Below are 21,914 nucleotides of genomic sequence, written 5' to 3'. Positions count from 1 at the left end.
CTGTAACAGGAGCTCCCGGATGCATGCGTGTATAATTAAGGAATACATATTGTGACGCACTCCTTCCGACGCTTGTAATGCTTCATCGCAATACTTTAGCGTGTACTTCACCGCGTAACATTCCTTTACTGAGGCAAAGCTGACTTTCAGGAACCGGCGTTATCCCACGCACCGGGCTTTCCGAGCTTCGAAGCCAATTGCGAGGACCACAAAGGCGCAGTCGGTGCCATTGCTGACAGCAGCGAATTCTTTCAATGAAAAACACGGCACCCAATGGCAAGAAGCTTAATAGCTAACGTCGAAGCAGCTAGGTCTAGCTAGCGTTGCGGCAGTGCTGGCTACGGCTGTTTGCGGAACTACGCGCGAGAGCGCCGGATCGAGGCGGCGAGGTAATCAAAACGGCAGCGGTGGTGGCTTTGATTAATGCCATTTCGGACTGGCGGTCATGGCAAAAAGTCTGGAAAATCAAACGGCGAAGGGTTCTTGCGTCCGAAATCTCAGACGTTCCGATACATTGACTATATGGGGTACGTGGTGGTGCCACGAAGCCGTCCAAATTATCGGGCATCTGGAAAGTCAGTCGTTGACTGTACATTGGAAACTCCTCCAGCCGACGACAGGGCATCAAAGACGACTTATTACGATTCCTATCTATTACTCGAGCCAGCATTACCGCGACTTTCGACCCTTTCAACAAGATCACCGCTAATTTTCCCTGATAGAGGTACTAATTCCCTGAGTTTAATTTCCCCTGAGTTTTTCTCGACTACTCAATATCTCTGAGAATTCCCGGTTTTCCCGGTCGGTAGACACCCTGGTAAAAAACAGAAATCTATCAACGAGGTTCTGCTGTACATTACTGTTTTTACATCTGCATGCTTTGAAATAAGCATTATGCAGCATTGTTCAAATTTAAATTTATTTCCTTGAGAGAAGGAGCCATGACAAAAAGTTCCCATTTGCTTGACAGGGGACCCGGCCCCTATGGTATGACAGCAGTGCAGCACACATACAAAAAATACAAATGTACGTCATTCTAAACAAAGAGACATATCTACCTGTATACACACACATAAATACACATACATTAGGAGGAAACCAGGTCAGTTCAGCCCATTTCTACACAAATACATACTAACATATGCAGGGTGTCACAGCTAACTTTAGTCAGAGTTTAAATATATGCAAATGCCATGTAGCTGGATGGAACCAAGGTAATATTGTTTGCTGTCACTTGGAGATACTCAAATTTATTTTTCATCCTGCCTGATTAGATAATTATTCTTGATTAATTAATCAACTTCTTAGATATTAGAATTAAATGAAAAGTGTCAATGAGAAAATTGTAGAGCGACATGAAAAACTCCAGATACAGCTTTCTGTTGCTGAATACATGCTACATAAGAGTGTTTTTCCAAACATGAAAGAAGCCCGCAAATGCACGCAAAATTGCCACATGACTGGCTGCTCGAGGCACTTTGCGTGTATTCGAGGGTTAATTTAACGCTCTGAAAACACATTTATGTAGCACATATTGAGCAATGGAAAGCTGTATCTGGCGTTTGTAATGTTGTTCTACAATTTTCTCATCGCCACATTTAATCTAATTATAATATTTGAGAAGTATAATAATTAATTAGGACTAATTATCTAACTACATGGAATGAAAAAACAAAACAATGCGAGTATCTCCAAGCAAAGGCAAACAACATTACCTTGATTATGTCCAGCTACGTAGCATTTGCACATTTTTAAAATCTGGCTAAAGTTAGCTGGGACACCCTGTATATGTCCTAATTTATATTCATTACTATATTGTTACGTAGGAAGACGCAGACGAAAAGCTATATACAAGTATATAAACAAGAAGATATGCCGCATTTGGCCAAGAGGCAACAGCCCGCACTAGCCTCTAATCGTCGTCGTCGTCTTCTCACTGCTCGCCTCTTCGTCATTGGAAATACTGTTCCGTAGCACTACCCCCGGCGGCAAAAGCAGCGTCTTGGGGCGACTAAAGGTCAGACTCGGAAGCGGTGTAGAAGGCCTTGAGCCTACTGACATGCACGACATCACTAGATGATAGAGGAGAGGACAAGGTTGAACCCACAGGAGCAATTTCGTACGTCAAAGGCATCACCTGGCGCAGCACGCGGTAGGGCCCTGTGTATCGCAAAAGGAGCTACTCAGAAAGTCCAACGTGACGAGAGGGCAACCACAGGAGCATGAGCGCACCAGGCGAAAACTGTAAGTCATGATGGCGGGCGTTGTACTGACGCTGCTGAGTGGTTTGTGAGGCCGTCATTCAAGGACAGACAAGCTGGCGTGCATGATCGGCAAGGGCGATGGCATCGCACGCATACTCGCTTATTGAGATCGCAGCAGGAGGAAGTGCCGTGTCTAGGGGCAAGGTAGGTTCGCGACCATACAGTAGATAAAATGGAGAAAATCCGGTGGTGTCGTGCCGAGAAGAATTGTATGCAAATGTGACGTAAGGAAGGGCAATGTCCCAGTTGTGGTGGTCCTTGGAAACGTACTTGGACAAACTATCAGTAAGTGTACCGTTTAACCACCCTGTCAGGCCATTGGTTTGAGGATCGCATGAGGTAGTCAGCTTGTGTTGAATAGAGCAGGAACACACAATGTCGGCAATAACTTTCAAGAGGAAGTTACGACCACGGTCAGTAACCAGCTGTCGCAGGGCACCATGAAGTAAGATAATGTAACGCAAGAGAAAGTCCGCGACATCAGTGGCGCAACTGGTAGGGAGAGCCCGCATTATAGCGTATTGGGTTGCGCAATCAGTTGCGACGGCTACTCATTTGTTCCCGGAGGATGACGTGGGAAAGGGACCGAGGAGGTCTAATCTAACACGATAGAACGGTTCCACAGGGACGGTGATCAGCTGGAGATGACCGGCAGGTAGCACCTGAGGTGTTTTCCGATGCTGGCAGGGATCACAGGCAGCAACATAGCGTCGGACGGAGCGAGCGAGACCAGGCCAATAGAAGTGGCGGCGGATGCGGTCGTACGTGCAGGTTACCCCAAGATGTCTTGCAGTGGGTGCATCATGCATCTCAAAGAGCACAGTCTGGCGTAGATGTTTTGGCATGACAAGAAAAAGATCAGAGCCGTCAGGGAGGAAGTTCCTTCAATACAGAATGCCGCCCTCGAGGACATATCGGCCAACGGATGCATCAGTAGGTGTAGAGCGCAGACGCTCGATGAGTGCCTGCAGCGATAGGTCTCGGTACTGCTCATCGACGATGTCAGCAAAGGCAGATACAGAGAAAATGCCGTTGGCGGTACTACTGTCGGCAATGTCAGGCTCGTCTACCGGGTAGCGAGGCAGGCAGTCAGCGTCCTTGTGTAGTCGGCTAGATTTATACGAATATTCTTGGAGGCATAGGGCCCAGCAACCAAGTCTTCGTGTAGGATCTTTCAATGAGCATAACCAGCAAAGCGCTTGATGGTCTGTGACAAAGGAAAAGGGTCGGCCATATAAGTATGGGTGGAATTTCGCAACCGCCCAAACTAGGGCCAGACACTCACGCACAGTAATGTAATAGTGGCGCTCCACGGGTGAAAGGAGCCTGCTGGCGTAAGCGACAACACGGTCGTGGCCGTGCTGGCATTGTGCCAGTACTGCGCCAATTCCGTGACCGCTGGCATCAGTACAGACTTCAGTAGGTGCAGAAGGATCAAAATGGGCCAGAACGGGAGGCGTTGTGAGAAGATCGATTAGATACGAGAATACGAAGGCCTCGTTTTCACCCCACTGGAAAGGGGCATCTTTTTTCAGAAGCTCGGTTAGTGGTCGTGCTACTATGGCGGCGAAATTTTTCACGAAATGGCAGAAGTACGAACAAAGGCGAATGAAGCTGCGCACATCCTTCACACACTTTGGAACAGGGAAGTGCGAAACAGCATAGATCTTGCCTGGGTCCGGTTGCACTCCGTTCGCATAATCTGGCGATAATCTGGCGGTAATCTGGCGATGACCGGATTGACATTTTGATGTGTTGGGTTGCAGACCGGCTCGACGAAAAATGTCCAGGACTGCTGAGAAGCGCTCGAGGTGCGTAGCGAACGTTGAGGAGAATACTACAACGTTGTCCAAGTAACACAGGCATGTGGACCATTTGAAACCGTGAGGAAGGGAGTCCATCATGCGTTCAAAAGTGGCAGGGGCGTTACATAGACCGAACGGCATCACTTTGAATTGATAAAGACTGTCGGGTGTTACAAAAGCAGTCATCTCGCGGTCGAGATCGTCCACGGCAATCTGCCAGTAGCCGGAGCGAAGGTCAATAGAGGAGAAATATCGAGCACCGTGGAGGCAGTCAAGGGCGTCATCAATCTGAAGTAGGGGATACACGTTCTTTTTGGTAACCCTGTTAAGGTGCCGATAAACCATGCAGAAGTGCCATGAGTCATCCTTCTTTTTGACCAATACAACAGGTGACGCCCATGGACTACATGACGGTTCACTAATGTTCTCGGCAAGCATTCTGCAAACTTCGATGTGAGTAACTTGACGCTCAGCCCGTGACACTCGATACAGGCGGCGATGAACAAGAGGGGCATCGCCGGTATTAATGCGATGTTTAACAGCTGTAGGTTGGGTCAAAGGACGATCGTTAAAGTAAAAAATATTGTGGTAGGAAAACAGAATGCGGTAGAGCTCATGAGCGTGCTCAGACGACAAGTTGGGTGCAATCATTTTCTGTGTGTTGGTGATGGTACAAGTTGCCGACTGCGATGGTAGAGGAGGATTGGCTGAATTGTCGTCTACTGCAATAGATGTTACTGAGTGATCCTCAAATGAGCAAAGCTGGGCCAGAGACATCCCATGTGGCAGCACTTGTGTCGTCAAGCCAAAATTGACCACTGGCAGGCAGACGGAATTCGCCGTAATAGATAAAACTGTATGAGGTACTGTGAACCCGTGTGGAAGGAGGACGGAGGAGGACGTCTTGCATAGGAGCCGCGGTGTAGTGACCGTCGGGGACTGGTGAGGATGACACTAAGTCAACGTAAGTCAGTGCTGAAGGTGGCAAGCGAACGAAGTCGACGAAACTGAGGCGACTGGGGTGTGGTTCAAAGGGATGCAGAACAGGCAGGTCAAGGCGGAGAGTACTGGCGGAACAATCGACGAGAGCAGAATGTGCGGAGAAGAAGTCTAAGCCGAGGATGATGTCGTGGGGACAGTGGGCGATGACTGTGAATAGCACGATAGTGGAGCGACCGGCGAAGGAGACGCGGGCGGCACACGTACCAATTACGGGGGCTGTTCCGCCATGGGCGACACGGACAACAGGCGTCGTGGCGGGCGTGATTATTTTCTTGAGCCGGTTAGGAAGGTCAGCACTGGGGAACTTCAGTGACTGCGACAGTGCCGAGAAATGTGCCCGATTCGACGGCAGTGAAAACAAATGGGCTTGTCGTGAGCAGTGCGCCATTCAGATGGCTTGCAGAAATATGGTGGGTAAGAAGATGCGGGACGGGGCGGAATGGAAGAAGCCGGGCAGGTATCAGGGCGATGGGCTGAGCAGGTGGTGTGAAGACCCATGTTTGCGAACTCCTGCGGACAACTGCCTGGATCAGGGAAACCGTGACTGCAGGTACGTTGGTGGGGTTGGAGTCGAACGCAGCCGGATAGGCGGCCTCAATCTCACGCCGGACAATCCTGGTAACATCGCCAGTGTTGTTGGGACGAGGAGTGTTGGCACAGGAAGATGTCGCTGCGGTGTTGGGCAGACGGGCAAACTGCTGGTCAATACGTCGGCTTTTAGCGAGTTCCAGGCAACGGCACTCCTTTATAACTGCATCCACCGTCGCCACGTTGTTGCAAACGAGCAAGTTGAAGGCGTCATCGGCAATGCCTTTGAGGATGTGGGAGACCTTGTCTGACTCGGTCATGTGTGCGCCAACTTTGCGGCACAGAGCCTGCATGTCTCCACACGGCCGGAAAGCGCCTTCTGCGTGGCAAGTTGGTGACCGTAGGGGTTGCCGAACAAGTCTCGGAGCTTTTGCTTAAGTGAATCACAACTGGTCAGCTCATCTTTGTGCGTCTGAAACCAAACTCGAGGTGTGCCACCGAGGTAAAAGACTACGTTGGCGAGCATGGTAGTAGGGTACCACCGGTTATTGCGGCTGACGTATTCCTACAGGTTGATCCAGTCATCGACGTCTTCCCCAGCTTTGCCCGAGAATACGCCAGGATCATGGGGAGCGGGGAGAGTGATGTAGGTCGTCGAAGTGGCAGCAGGTGTCGGAGCCGGCAGAATCGAGTTGTCGTTGCCGGGAGCCATGAAGGAAGGCTCGACATCCACTGCGAAGCTCTGTGACGAGGTACAGGGAACACCCACCTCCACCGGATATGTTACGTAGGAAAACGCGGACGAAAAGATATGTACAAGTATATTTACAAGAAAATATGCCGCACTTGGCCGAGAGGCAACAGCCCGCGCTAGCCTCCAATCGTCATCGTCATCAGTCTGACTGCTCGCCTCTGTCATTGGAAATACTGTTCCGTAGCAATATTATTTATTATTTATATGACCGGGGTAGTTGGAGAAGTATGGGAGAGGCCTTTGCCCTGCAGTGGCCGTAACTAGGCTGATGATGATGATGATATTCATACCCACACGTAGATCAATTCTTGTTGGCAATACAGCCTAATTTGAGAGCTTGAGTTCCAGGAGACTTCCCAATTTTCAGATATGAGTTTATTTGGGAGGGACAGCACTGTGCAAAGCAAGGACTGTTTGTCATAGTTTGTTCCAGGTGTTGCATAAAGCACTTTTCTTTGTGTCTTGTTTCTTGGATGTTGGTGTTTTTATGAAGGTCAGATAATGAAAATATTACGCTGTCGTTTTGCTTTCGATAAGAGTGATAACTTAAGAGTAAGCGATAATTATATAATGTGAACACAGGCAGGACATCATATTTCCAGACAATATCATTAATGCGGAAAAAACAAAAATGGCGCATTCGCAATGCAATGAACAGCTCTTCTTTTAGAAAGTGCAGTTTCATTAGGTTGAACATGCCTGCTGTGCACCAGATAATGCCATAATATTGCATTTTGTAGAAAACTAATGAGTTATGTAACAGCAGTTGAAATTTAGAGAAGGAACATGCAGTATGCTTGATATACATGAGAATGCCCATTGAGAAAGACATTTTCAATTAAACACAGTCTGCATGTTCATCCCAAGTTAAATCTTTAACGAAAATCGCTGCTAAAGTCTTCACAGAGTCAACACTTCCTAATAATTCTGTGCCTAAGTTAACATGTACATTCCTTCATTTTTTACCTTTTGGGGCATGGAGGACAACTTTAGGTTTAGAAGCATTTATGTTTGTCAATGTTACTTTCTCTGCTCATGTGGCCTGTGCTGTTTCTGTGCTGGTTGCCTGCCATGAGTTCACTACTATTCAAACTCACGTAAACCAGTACCACCCTAAGTCTAGAAGCGTACGGTGAGGGGCTAGTTGGTATAACATTATGAGAACAAAGAAAAGAGAAAAACTGCGCAAAAAAGAACAAGACAGAGAAAGAACCACACGACACAGGTGCAGACTAACAACTGGTTTAATGCTCCAACGCCTCTTTCCCGCCAACAACAGATGTGTTAGCAAGGCTTCCATACATTTGTACCGTAAGGAGTTGGCGTTTCTAGGCTTGACTACATGATAGCAGCATTGGTCTTTATGGTTTGTGCGCATGCGTTCTGTTGTTGGCGGGAAAGAGGCGTTGGAGCATTAAACCAGTTGTTAGTCTGCGCCTGTGTCGTGTGGTTCTTTTTCTGTCTTGTTCTTTTTTGCGCAGTTTTTTTCTTTTTTTTTGTTCTCATAACCACCCTAAGGTAAAGTATATTGCATGAGAACAGAAAACTTAAAACCTGGCCAAAGCATAGTCGCCTGCATCAGGGTCCAAACAAGCTCGATGCAAAATGTTGCAAATATATCAAGTGATTGCTTACATAACCTTTAAACACAAGGGCATAAAATAAAGCAACGATTGAAACTCACCCTACATTCAGGTAGCCCTACTTTCATGACGCTGTCGTGTGTTGCTACAGCAAGGACGAGTGCATGGGAGTCTGCAACACCTGGTGAGTAAAAGAACAGCAGTATTTAGGAGTCTTTTTGATAAATGTACCACCATATTGCAGGCCTAATCACTGAGAAAGCACCCAGATAAGGTGTAATAATGTCCAGCAGCATACAATTGTGCTGCACAGTGATTTGCGCATGTGATTGCAACGTCATCTCCAAGGTGCACTTTGGTACCAGACAGCTAGGTCCCGCTTTATCCCCAGAATGAATCGGCGATTTGATTTGCCATGAGAACCTACCTTAACCCTAATTTAAAGGAAGACTGGCATACAATTATTGACATCAAAACCCCATAAAAAGTACTGGGTCTCAAACCGCTCTAAACTATTCGACCTAATATTTAGAAATGTTGCTCAACTGGAAGCCCTTCTCTCACTCCGCCACATCGAACACAGTGCTGGCTCCTGACTTAATCAAACAGCGCAGTTCAATAGCGCTTCTCGATGGTTCTCACGATGAGGCCTCCCTTAACAAATGTGCCTTCACTACAGCGCATGTGAGTAGATGTCGAGCACCAGCACCATCAACCTATTTGTGTCCGCTGCAGGACAAATGCCTCTACCAGTGATGTTCAATTACTCCTCACTTGGGCCAGCTCATTCCACCTTATGCCAACAATCTTCCTAATCTCATCACACCACCTAGTCCTCTACCGTCCTCGACTGCACTTCAATTCCCTTGGCACCCATTCTGTAAATATAATAAACCCCTAGTTATCCACTCCATGCAATAGATGACCTCCCTAGCTCCATTTTTTCCTCCTAATATCAACTAGTTATCGGCCACCCCCGATTGTTCTCTAATTCACACTGCTGTTTTCCTGTCTCTTATTGCAACGCCTAAAAATTTATTGCAATAGGAATTATATAGACACTCCAAGTGAATTTCCGCCATCGGTAATGGCGTACACATCGTTGTGAGGTTCCGCATAAAGCTGAAGTGTGATAATATTGTGTTTGTGCACCTTACGCTGTTGATAGGAGGAAAAGTCATCTACGTATAGCTGCCTAACACTTTGCTATTGCAATTAATGCTTCACCTTTTGGGCAAAATCACGACTTTCTTTCATTTCATCACTCGTGGTACAATCCTTGGCTTCTTAAGTTTCTTTCTTAACCTCCAACGCTGCCTATATGTTAGTATAGACCAGATGTTGAGCAAACTTGTTCACAATTCCCACTTGTGAATCGCCATGAAATGATTCACACTGACCACTTAAGTTGAGGGGTAAGCTCTGCTGTCCACTTTCATAGATCAAGATGGAGCGCAAAGAGGAGGCATGCTCTAGATTGTGGAGGTTAGCATATACCGTATTTGCATGAGTCTAGCATGCACCTTTTTTTAATAAGGAAGTGTGCTCAAATTTGCATGCGTGTTGCAATCATAACTAATTCCACTCAAAATCAAAGACGATACTGCCTCCAACTACAGAAAAAAAAAGTTCAATGCAAGGCAGCTAACCACACTGCCATCGAATGGACGTTGTTATTTTATGCCTTGGTTAGTGGTCGCCATTACTGAGTTTGCTGTAAGTGTGGCATTTCTAATGCATTAGAAGGAACTGAAGGTGACTTTTGTGGTCGTTAGACGGTGAAAACAAGGTGTTGTGCAAATACAGTCTTTATTTCTAGGAAATAGTTTTCGTTATGGTAAGCAGGATATCGATGCATCATGACTATGATACAGAGGGCCATGTGTGTACGCAGATCATGATGTTTCAGCAGTGACTTTGTGATGTGCTAGAATGCTACCTAACAAACAAGAAAACCCCCCCGCATTTCTTCTTTTTCCTCCATCCTGGACATGAAGGTTGAACACCTTGAGGCTGCATTTTTACTACACATCACTGTGCACTGGACTTAATTGTAACCAAAACATTTTATGTTTACACTGCATGAAATGTTAGAAGGCAACCTGCGTTTCAAGAGCACTGATTTAAGGCTTACCTAGAAAAGTGCAATGACAAACCCAGCAATCAAATGGTGCAGTTGTTTAGACTGCCATATATATATATATATAATGCTGATTATCTGCTATGATTATGGCAGGAACCGCACTGTACTGACTTCGAAGAATGCTAGCACATAGCAAAACACACTAATTTGCACATAATTGCACTAACTGCAAACCAATCATAGAAGTGCCATTACAAATTATCAGACTGATTTCACAAATTTCGAAGGAACAGATGTGGATGGGATGTTGTTGCCAATTTCAGTAGCCAACAGTTTTCACATTGGCCCAAGTACTGTTAGATCAACAGCCTACGTGCATAAGCAGTCATAAAAGAGTCCAATTCTGTCGTTAAAGTGTGGATGCTGTCAATGACACTCTAGCTCTGCCATAAATTAAAAGGATTCACCACTGTTTTTATAACTCAGTAACGACAAAGAATAGTGCTCCAAAATTAAGTAGAGTGTTCAATTAGCAATGCTCCCCAATTTCACTAATTTATGTAGCCTCAGAACCTGCCCTTCACAGGGATTGTCAGAACAGGCAGCTGCGTTCCGATTCTCATCCCTGTCGGAACAATACTAGAGGTGTTCAAGCTGATTATCTCACACAGTGGGAGCAATGTAGAGAATATTAGTATAAGCACAGTTGAAGTAAATATAAAATTTGGTTGGTGATGAATAATTTCAATGGAGTATTCTATTGCTATAATGAAATGATAAATGCAGGATACAATAAGTATCGGTTATAGGGAATCAAATCTTTGTTTTCACGTACGTGCTTGAAAATATAGTCAACATGCAATTTTTTGTGCTCCCTAGCTAGGGGCCACGATAATGTCCGAAAAATGATGCACACCTTTTATTGGCCCTAAGGGCTCAAATCACTACAGGCATGTCCGAAATAGCTCTGAAGGACTGCCACTTATTAGGCTTATCTGTGTTCATACTGTGACAGAAGATGAAAAGTGCACACGCATACATTAAGGAATACGTACTGTGTCCCATGACAATTGGCCCTTCCCACTCTTGGTATGCTTCGTCGCAATACTTCTCACCACGTAAGGCTGCTGTATTGATGCAAAGTTGACTTTCGGGAACCGGCAGTGTGCAATGTGTCATGCTTATGGAGCTTCGAAGCTTCTGACAATGATTACAAATGTGGAGTCAGCACCATTGCTGACAACGGCAAATTTTTTCAATAAAGAACACAGCACCAACAAAAAGAAGCTTGGTAGTGAACATCGAAGTAGCAAAGGTGTGAGTACGTGGCTACGACTGCAAGCAGATCTGCGTGCGCGAGCACCTGTTCAAGGCGGGGAGATAATCAGAATCATGGTGGCTTCGATAACGCCGTTTCAGACCTGTGGTGATGGCAAAAAGTCCAGAAAATCAGACGGCGAAGGCTTTTTGCATCTGAAATTTCAAACGTTCTCATATATTGGCTCTATGGAGGTATGTGGCGGTGTTCCAAAGGCGTATGATTTATCGGGCAGGTCTGAAAAATCTGGCCTCCGGAAAATCATTCGTAGATATTTTGGTAGCAAAAGTGTGAAGTACAGTCACCAATGAATTTTTCAGAGCTGCATGATTACTGCAGCACCACCAACTAACCCTGGCACCAATGCAAGCACATAGTCAGAACTTTGTTTCAGTGGGGGGGGTCGCCCACTTCGTGTTTCCAGGGAGCTTTCAAGTCTGTCTTATGATATAGATTATGATGATTATGTAATAGCATGTGCAGTAGTAAACTGAACAGGAACACTTGTGCTAGTGTGCAGGCTAGTTGCTCTTGCTTTCCACTTTGTCAGAGCCTAAATTCATCCAGAGATGCAATATCATTGCCATCCTAAGCGAACGAACACACTGTACTTCTGTGGGAGGCGGCGCAAAGAGGTAGCCGCCGTAGCCTTGGTTTATTTAGGCCAACCAGCCATTGTACACTGGGATCTCGTGAGCGGCAGACACCGTGGCCCTACAGGACGGCACTACAGTCACGCCGCTACAGGACCCCCCTCCTAATGCAAAGTGCAATTGAAATAAAGTACAATGGTAAAGCCCAGGTAAAGGAGTCCAGGTAAAATGTGGAGACGGTGCCATAGGAACACCACACTATAAAGAAAGTTTACACCCTTCGGGTTGTATTTTGTCCCCAAACAATAATCGTCACCTGTCTTGCCCCCATTTCCTTTAATGCTGCGAGCCCGGTACTTCCTAGTCATGAACAGCATGTGCGTTATCAGCTTGACACAGCATTCTCGACAGGAAAGTAGTGAGCGCCGAGTTTTCAAGAGAAGAAACGCAAGCAAGACAGATGACGATTATTGTTGTGGGACAAGATAAGGCCCAAAAGGGTGTGAACTTTTTTTATAGTGCAACTCTGGACACAGGGCGCACTGCACTGTCTTGTGCGTTGATGATGTCGTTGGTAGTGTCAATGATGTGTGGTAGTGTCGTTGGTAGTGTTGGCAATCCGAAGAGATGTACCAGGCAGCACCGACTGCATAGGTTGAGAGCAACGCGCAGCCACAGTGATAGCACAATGCAAAACTGTGACCTGCTGCTGGTTCTCGTAGACAACCGGGCCTGCAGAAGTTGGAGCTCCAAAAGTAGACCGTCTGGCAGCTTGGGACTCGCGTGGATATAGCGCAAGTGTTGGTCACTCACGATGTAGAAGTGATGCTCAATCTGAAGAAAAAAGAAGGCAGAGCTGCTCCTGTAAAACATCAGTAGGCCATGCATCTGTGGAAGGTGTGGGTACAGAACATCGGAAGGCTCTCCTGCAGCTGTTTGTGGTGAAATCTCGAATGCCAATAGCATCAGGATTACAGTGGCCGCTGAATGCATCACGAAGGTTGTGCTCAGGGTGTCTCTGTGTTGGTGAGAGTGAAATATGAGCCTAGTGGAGCCTATGGTGATGAGTGAGGTGCCCCTGAATGGAAAGTGGACAGTTTGCAGGAACGTCCAAGGAAGGAGAGCGGTGGGCCATAAAATAGCCGAAAGCACTTACGTCTGGCCCAGCGAATTTCTTGGAAAGAGTCGTGCAGTTGCCTTTGAGTTGGGGAGGAGGCTCATGAACCAAGTAAAGATCTGATGCTGGGGTCGGCGCGTGCTGACGATCGGCACGGCTGGACGTAGGCGATGTGGGACAACAAAACGCAGAATGAAGCATCGGCTCAAATGGCAAGAGCTGTTGCGACGGAGCGCCAGCTGGAGGAGACTGAGCGCTCTAGGGGACGTAGTGAGCAAGGATGGCTGCCTGCAAGTCCTTGTAGTAGTCAGGGCGAAGAGTGGCAACTGGAGTTTGAAATGCAGCTAGAGCCTGGAACCCTGCTGAGAAGGAAATGGCTATCCAGCTGGATGAACCAGATGTCCAGTGTGTCAATGTAGATTTCCAGACACCTTACAACCACGGGACATCTGCCGGACCACGTGAGGCCATGTCACTCGCCTTGGTAGAGTTGGTGCACTGACGCAGGCATGGCTGGACTCGGTCTGGGTCACCAATTTGTGGGAAGGCTAAATTCGGTCGTCCGGGTCACCAATTTGTGGGTTGATGCCGACATGGCTGGGCTCGGTTATCCGAGTCACCAATTTGCAAAAGGTGGCACGAAGAGGTAGCCGCTATAGCCACAGTTTATTTAGGCCGGCCAGCCATTGTGCAGCGAGATCTCGTGAGCGGCAGACACCGTGGCCGCTCAGGTCCTGCGTGCTAGTGTGTTCTTTCCTCCCGCTATCTGCACGTGAGCCATCTTCTTTGCCAGCTTTGGAAGTGACAGTCGTGCCTCTGCACTTATATTGCTTCCTTTAGGCAGACTTAATATGATGGAGCCATTGCTGCAGGGATCAATACACAAAAGCACTCTATTAACACCCTGCGCTTTTCAAATGGGTTGCTTAGCTTCAAAAGTATAAAATCAATTAAAAGTATGATCACATTTGTGAAAATACAATCAAAATCCGATTTTTCGGACAAACTAGGGGCCATGAAAATGGCTCGTTTAAAAAGAAAATTAATGCATGCCTTTTACTACCTCCAAGGGCTAACATCGCCCCAGCTACGCCCGAAACAGCTATGAAGGCCTGTCAGTGCAATTACTAAGCATATAAGGGCTCGTAATGTGACTGAAGATGATGGGTACATACCTGTGTAATTAAGGACTAAATACTGTGTCCCGTGACAATAGCCCCTTTTCACTCTCGGTATGCTCTAACGATATAGACCATCTTATTGAGGGTGGCACCATTTTGTGATCGCAGCGCCATCTATTGTGCGGCGCCATGCTGGTACGTGGAATCGTGCTGGAAGGCGCATGGCGAACATGCTGTTGATGACGAGTCACAAGTTGTCACGCTTTCCCGAAAGGTGTGAACAAATTGTTTGGACTGAAAAGCTTCTTAGTGTGCCGTCATTTAAGCTTTTAGCTTCGATACAGCCGCAATATCGAACGGCGACGGGCCTAGAGGCCCTCCCGCACGAACGAAATAGGAGGAGAGTCAAGTCTGAACATTGTCAATACATGTTATTATTGTATGTCTAGCCTTGAACTCTATTACGGTATCACTCAGGTGACAACAATCAGAGGTGTCTCTATGTGCTAAGCAGTATGCCGCACCAGCGTACATCCCAATCCAGGTTACTGCGAAGCTCCGAGAAAGCACGTTTCGCTAGCTTTCATGGTTATAAAATTTTCACGGAATGATTTTCTAAACATTGTTTATCTGGCACCCAGGCATCAAGCTTTACAAAATAAGTAATTGTAAAATAACTCGATCGAAAGGGCTGTTGACATGGATAAAATGAGCTTACGATAGTGGCCACAAATCTGTCCCGATCAACCAGATGCATGGAGCCTTTGCTTCGTGTTGTCGACAAATTCGACTTCGCCCTGCCATCTGCTAGCCGCCTGGTTAGCTCAGATGGTAAAGCGGCTGCCCCAGAAAGGCAGTGGTCCCGGGTTCGAGTCCCAGACCAGGACGAATTTTTCTTCACCTCTGAGGCTTTTCTTTCGATTACCCCGTATGGGTTTCCTTTGTAGCAATTGCTACGAATGGGTGGATGTCCAATTTTCCCTTTATGAATGGCTGTCACCTTCTGTCGCGTTCGACAAATAAGCATGCCGCCCACAATTATGCTGCATTAGCATCAAAATTTTGTAATGACTCCCAGCAAATCAAGAATTAAATTATATCACCGGCTTGGCCGTCCCGACAGTGATGTGGCGATAACCGAAAATGATGCCAGCAATTCACAAGGGAACTTTGGTTTGCATTCGGAGTCGTTTTATTCTGCCAAAGTGTATTTCTGAAGGTCTGCCACATGTCCAACATGTGGAACTGGAATTTTCAACTAGTTTTTAAGAGTTTCAGTCTCACTTCTCATGTAAAATCCAGACAGGCACTGCTGGTATCACTGTGCGGTTATCGAAAGTCACTCCCACGGTGTTGTCCCATGTGACTGCGTCGTGAGAAAAGCGTTGTGCTCGAAACTATGCTGCACCTGCACTTCAATTTAGTGATGAGGACTCGAGTTATGGTTCCGAAGATGACAGTAAAGCAGATTCAAGCTCTGACAGTACCAATGTTTTGAGTCAGCATGGGACACCAGCAGCTGTTCGTCGGCAAGTTTCCCTTACGGCCTTGAGTGGTCTCCTTCATTATGCGCATTCATCTTCCAATCTTTTTGCACCACCTGAGAGCTCTACTGATTATCGTCAGGGTGCATACTATGCTTGGTTATGACGTGCTGCCATTGGCAGCAAAGAAACTTCCGTTCACGCCAAGAAGGCCGCCTATAGCACATCTCAGCCCAGCAATACGGATCAGCGCAAGACAGTTTACAATGGCGTGGGATTTCTTTCTACTCTTTTTCTCTGCAGAGGTGATAAAGACAATCCACAAAAATGCAAACAGATATGCTTGGATGCATAATCTTGTAGTTGTCTAGCTACGCTAAGAGCGATCAGTCCTGGAAGAGGTGCATGACTAGACAAACAGGTGAAGTACGTTCCTTGGTCTTCTCATTGGACCATCCTCAGAAGATGCCAAAAAGGCAGAACTGCAAAATGTGTTATGAGGACTGCAAAGTTGAGCAAAAACCAGACGTTTTGTGGGAAAAGTGCGAAGTGCATCTATGCTTCACAAAATCCAGAAACTGCTGAGCGATAAACTGGTCTGTTTCTTTTTTGGCATCTGAAGAATGGCGGTGTACTGAGCATTTATTTTTTCAGACACTATTCCTGGGTTTATCTTTAAAATGTATATTCTGAATTTCCTTTGATATTGCTACGGGGTCGTATTCCCACTGACGAAGAGCCATGCAGGAAGAAGACGAAGACGACGATTGGAAGCTAGCGCGGGCTGTTGCCTCTTGGTCAACTGCGGCGTATTGCCTTGTAAATATACTTGTAAATAGCTTTTCGTCGGTGTCTTCCTACGTAACATATTTGGTGGAGGTGGACGTTCCCTGTACCTCGTCACGGAGCTTCGCAGTGGACGGTCCGTCGAGCCTACCTTCATGGCTCCCGGCGACGCAAACCCGACTCCTCCGGCTCCGACACCTGCTGCCACTTCGACGACCTACATCACCCTCTCCGCTCCCCGTGATCCTGGCATATTCTCGGCAAAAGATGGGGAAGACGTCGAGGACTGGATCAGTCTTTACGAACACGTCAGCCGCAATAACCGGTGGGACCCAACTATCATGCTCGCCAACGTCGTCTTTTACCTCGGTGGCACCCCTCGAGTTTGGTATCGGACGCACGAAGATGAGCTGACCAGTTGGGATTCGCTTAAGCAAAAGCTTCGAGACTTGTTCGGCAACCCCTACGGTCACCAACTTGCCGCGCAGAAGGCGCTTTCCAGTCGTGTGCAGACGTCAACGGAGCCCTACGTCACGTACATTCAGGACGTCTTGGCTCTATGCCGCAAAGTTGACGCACACATGACTGAGTCCGACAAGGTCTCCCACATCCTCAAAGGCATTGCCGATGACGCCTTCAACTTGCTCGTGTTTAACAACGTCGCGACGGTGGATGCAGTTATAAAAGAGTGCCGCCGCCTGGAATTCGCTAAAAGCCGACGTATCGACCAACAGTTTGCCCGTCTGCCCAACACCCCAGCGACATCTTCCTGTGCCGACGCTCCTCGTCCCAACAACACTGGCAATGTTACCAGGATTGTCCGGCGTGAGATCGAGGCCGCCTATCCGGCTGCGTTCGACTCCAGCCCCTCCAATGCACCTGCAGTCACTGTTTCCCTGATCCAGGCAGTTGTCCGCCAGGAGTTCGCCAACATGGGTATTCACACCATCTGCTCGGCCCATCGCCCTGATCCCCACCCGGCATCTTCGATTCCACCCCGTCCCGCACCTTCTTACCCACCACGTTTCCGCAACCCCTCTGAATGGCGCACTGCAGACGACAAGCCAATTTGTTTTCACTGCCACCGAATTGGGCACATTTCTCGGCACTGCCGCAGTCGCTGGAGTTCCCTGAACCAGTCTACATATACTGCCTACTCTCGCCCCCCAGGTGGCCTTTCTCGTCCCTATGCTGCCCGCCCAGATAATGCCGCCACCGATTCTCCTGCGCCGAACCGCCCCTATTCTCGTTCGCCTTCGCCCCAACGACGACAATCTCGCTCTCCCCAGCCACGTCGTTCCTATTCGCCGACACCCTTCGGACGCCGCTCCCAGCCGGAAAACTAGACGATGCAGCGCCTCGAGGTGACGCTGCATTGCTCCCTACGCCGCCAAATCCTCTCCTGACGTTGCCCACCCATCTGAACCTTCTTGACGTGCAAGTCGACGGTGTTCCTGTATCAGCTCTCATAGACACTGGGGCGCATTTGTCGGTAATGAGCGCGGATCTTCGTAACCGGCTGAGGAAAATAATCACGCCCGCCACGACGCCTGTTGTCCGTGTCGCCGATGGCGGAACAGCCCCCGTTATTGGTATGTGTGCCGCCCGCGTCTCCTTCGCCGATCGCTCTACTACCGTGCTATTCACAGTCATCGCTCACTGTCCCCACGACATCATCCTCGGCCTCGACTTCCTCTCCGCACATTCTGCTCTCATCGATTGCTCCGCCAGTACTCTCCGCCTCGACCTGCCTGTTCTGGATCCCGCTGAAGAACACCTTCCTCGCCTCAGTTCCGTCGACTTCGTTCGCTTGCCACCTTCGGCACTGACTTACGTTGACTTCGTGTCATCCCCACCAGTGCCCGACGGTCACTACATCGCGGCTCCTATGCAAGACGTCCTCCTTGCACACGGGATCACACTATCTCATACTATTTTATCTATTACGGCGAATTGCGTCTGCCTGCCAGTGGTCAATTTTGCCTTGACGACACAAGTGCTCCCACGCGGGATGTCTCTGGCCCAACTTTGCTCATTCGAGGATCACTCTGTAGCATCGATTTCAATAGACGACAATTCAACCGATCCTCCTCTACCATCGCACTCGGCGACTTGTACCATCGCCAACTTACAGAAAATGATTGCACCCGACATGCCGTCCGAGCACGCTCGTGCGCTCTACCGCGTTCTGATTTCCTACCAAGATATTTTTGACTTTAACGATCGTCCTTTGGCCCAAACAACAGCTGTTAAACATCGCATTAATACCGGAGATGCCCCTCCTATTCATCGCCGCCCGTATCGAGTATCACCGGCTGAGCGTCAAGTGATTCACACCGAAGTTCGCAAAATGCTTGCCAAGAACATTATTGAACCGTCATGTAGTCCATGGGCGTCACCGGTTGTGCTCGTAAAAAAGAAGGATGGCTCATGGCGCTTTTGCGTGGATTATCGGCACCTTAACAGGGTTACCAAAAAGGACGTGTATCCCCTACCTCGGATTGATGACGCCCTTGACTGCCTCCACGGTGCTCGCTATTTCTCCTCTATTGACCTTCGCTCCGGCTATTGGCAGATTGCCGTGGACGATCTCGACCGCGAGAAGACTGCCTTTGTAACACCCGACGGTCTTTATCAATTCAAGGTGATGCCGTTCGGCCTATGTAACGCTCCTGCCACTTTTGAACGCATGATGGACTCCCTTCTTCACGGTTTCAAATGGTCCACGTGCCTGTGCTACTTAGACGACGTTATAGTATTCTCCCCAACATTCGCTACGCACCTCGAGCGCCTCTCAGCAGTCCTGGACGTTTTTCGGCGAGCCGGTCTGCAACTCAACGCATCGAAGTGCCAATTCGGCCGTCGCCAGATTACCGTCCTTGGACATCTCGTTGACGCGAACGGAGTGCAACCGGACCCAGGCAAGATCCATGCTGTTACGCACTTCCCTGTTCCGAAGTGTGTCAAGGATGTGCGCAGCTTCATCGGCCTTTGCTCGTACTTCCGCCGTTTCGTCCAAAATTTCGCGGCCATAGCACGACCACTAACCGAGCTTTTGAAAAAAGACGCCCCTTTCCAGTGGGGCGATAACGAGGCCTCTGCGTTCTCGCTTCTCATCGATCTTCTCACAACGCCCCCCGTTCTGGCCCACTTCGATCCTTCTGCGCCTACCGAAGTCCGTACTGATGCCAGCGGTCACGGAATTGGCGCAGTACTGGCACAACGCCAGCGTGGCCACGACCGTGTTATCGCTTACGCCAGCAGGCTCCTCTCGCCCGCGGAGCGCAACTATTCCATCACTGAGCGTGAGTGTCTGGCCCTAGTTTGGGCGGTTGCGAAGTTCCGCCCATACTTATATGGCCGACCCTTTTCCGTTATCACAGACCATCACGCGCTTTGTTGGTTATGCTCATTGAAAGACCCTTCAGGAAGACTTGGTCGCTGGGCCTTACGCCTCCAAGAATATTCGTTCTCTGTCACCTACAAATCTGGCCGACTACACAAGGACGCTGACTGCCTGTCTCGCTATCCGGTAGACGAGCCTGACGACGCCGACAGTAGTACCGCCGACGGCATTTTCTCTGTGTCTGCCTTCGCTAACATCGCCGATGAGCAGTACCGAGACCTATCGCTGCGAGTACTCATCGAGCGTCTGCGCTCTGCACCTACCGACGCATCCGTTCGCCGATATGTCCTCCAGGGCGGCATTCTGTACCGAAGGAACTTCCTCCCTGACGGATCTGATCTTCTTCTTGTCGTGCCAAAACATCTACGACAGACTGTGCTCTTTCAGATGCATGACGCACCCACTGCAGGACATCTTGGCGTAACTCGCACGTACGACCGCGTCCGCCGCCGCTTCTATTGGCCTGGTCTTGCTCGCTCCGTCCGACGCTATGTTGCTGCCTGTGATCCCTGCCAGCGTCGGAAAACGCCTCAGGTGCTACCTTCCGGTCATCTCCAACCGATCGCCGTCCCTGTGGAACCGTTTTTTCGTGTTGGATTAGACCTCCTCGGTCCCTTTCCCACGTCATCCTCTGGGAACAAATGGGTAGCCGTCGCAACTGATTACGCCACCCGATACGCTATCACGCGGGCTCTCCCTACCAGTTGCGCCACTGACGTCGCGGACTTTCTCTTGCGTGACATTATCTTAGTGCATGGCGCCCCGCGACAGCTGCTTACTGATCGTGGTCGTAACTTCCTCTCGAAAGTTATCGCCGACATTGTGCGTTCCTGCTCTATTCAACACAAGCTGGCTACCTCATACCATCCTCAAACCAATGGCCTGACTGAGCGCTTAAACCGTACCCTTACCGACATGCTGTCCAAGTACGTTTCGAAGGACCACCACGACTGGGACGTTGCCCTTCCTTACGTCACCTTTGCTTACAATTCTTCCCGGCACGACACCGCCGGATTTTCTCCATTTTATCTACTCTACGGTCGCGAACCGACCTTGCCCCTTGACACAGTACTTCCTCCTGCTGCGACCTCAACAACCGAGTATGCGCGCGACGCCATTGCCCTCGCCGATCATGCACGCCAGCTTGCCCGTGCTCGACTGACGGACTCGCAAACCACGCAGCAGCGTCAGTACAACGCCCACCACCGTGACGTACAGTTTTCGCCTGGTGCACTCGTGCTCCTGTGGTCGCCCTGTCGTCACGTTGGACTTTCCGAAAAGCTCCTTTCGCGATACACAGGGCCCTACCGCGTGCTTCGCCAGGTGACGCCTGTGACTTATGAAATTGCTCCTGTGAGCTCAACCTCGTCATCTACTCTGGCGTCCAGTGATGTCGTGCACGTCAGTAGGCTCAAGAGCTACTACACTGCTTCAGAGTCCAGCCTTTAGTCGCTCCGGGACGGCGCTTTTGCCGCCGGGGGTAATGCTACGGGGTCGTATTCCCACTGACGAAGAGCCGTGCAGGAAGAAGACGAAGACGACGATTGGAAGCTAGCGCGGGCTGTTGCCTCTTGGTCAACTGCGGCGTATTGCCTTGTAAATATACTTGTAAATAGCTTTTCGTCGGTGTCTTCCTACGTAACAATATTATCGTTTTTGTTGAGATCATGTTCTTTTTATTGTTTTTATCAACTGGCAGCAAAAATGGCACTTTCTAGAATTCTTATGTTTTATCTAATTATCTTTTTGTTTCGTAACATCTGTTTTTGGAAAGAGCATTTCATCATGCACAATATGCTGTGCTGCAATGTGTGTTGGAATATTTTTTGTAGTGGTAAATAATTTTTCAATGAGACCTATCAAAAATGACAATTTTCTCGCGGTAACGAAAGAGTTAATGTGCGTGCACAAAGAAATAGTCAGCTTCATCTATTCAAATAGCTGACTGACTCAAATAAGCACCTTTCTTTCGTGTCTCAGTTTGATCATGGCTGCCGAGTTCTGAGTTCGCCGCCGAGTGCTCGCTGGGAACAAAACTTTCCGAACATACATACGATAGCATCAAGTCCT

The 21,914-nt window shown here is 48.5% G+C and overlaps 1 protein-coding gene across 3 annotated transcripts in view; it reads right to left on the bottom strand.

Annotated features, from left to right (window-relative positions):
* The window catches only part of LOC135913015 (ATPase WRNIP1-like), an 89,893-nt gene that overhangs the window by 5,674 nt on the left and 62,305 nt on the right, over nt 1–21,914 (bottom strand). For all 3 annotated transcript variants that reach the window (XM_065445667.1, XM_065445656.1, XM_065445660.1), the window contains exon 7: nt 8,038–8,117. In XM_065445667.1, coding sequence (XP_065301739.1) covers nt 8,038–8,117 — 80 coding nt within the window. The remainder of the gene's footprint in view (nt 1–8,037; nt 8,118–21,914) is intronic.

This window comes from Dermacentor albipictus, chromosome 1 (assembly GCF_038994185.2).
Source record: "Dermacentor albipictus isolate Rhodes 1998 colony chromosome 1, USDA_Dalb.pri_finalv2, whole genome shotgun sequence".
Classification (NCBI taxonomy): domain Eukaryota; kingdom Metazoa; phylum Arthropoda; class Arachnida; order Ixodida; family Ixodidae; genus Dermacentor; species Dermacentor albipictus.
The sequence above is the reverse complement of the archived record's forward strand: the minus strand, read 5'-3'. Positions and strand labels throughout refer to the sequence as shown.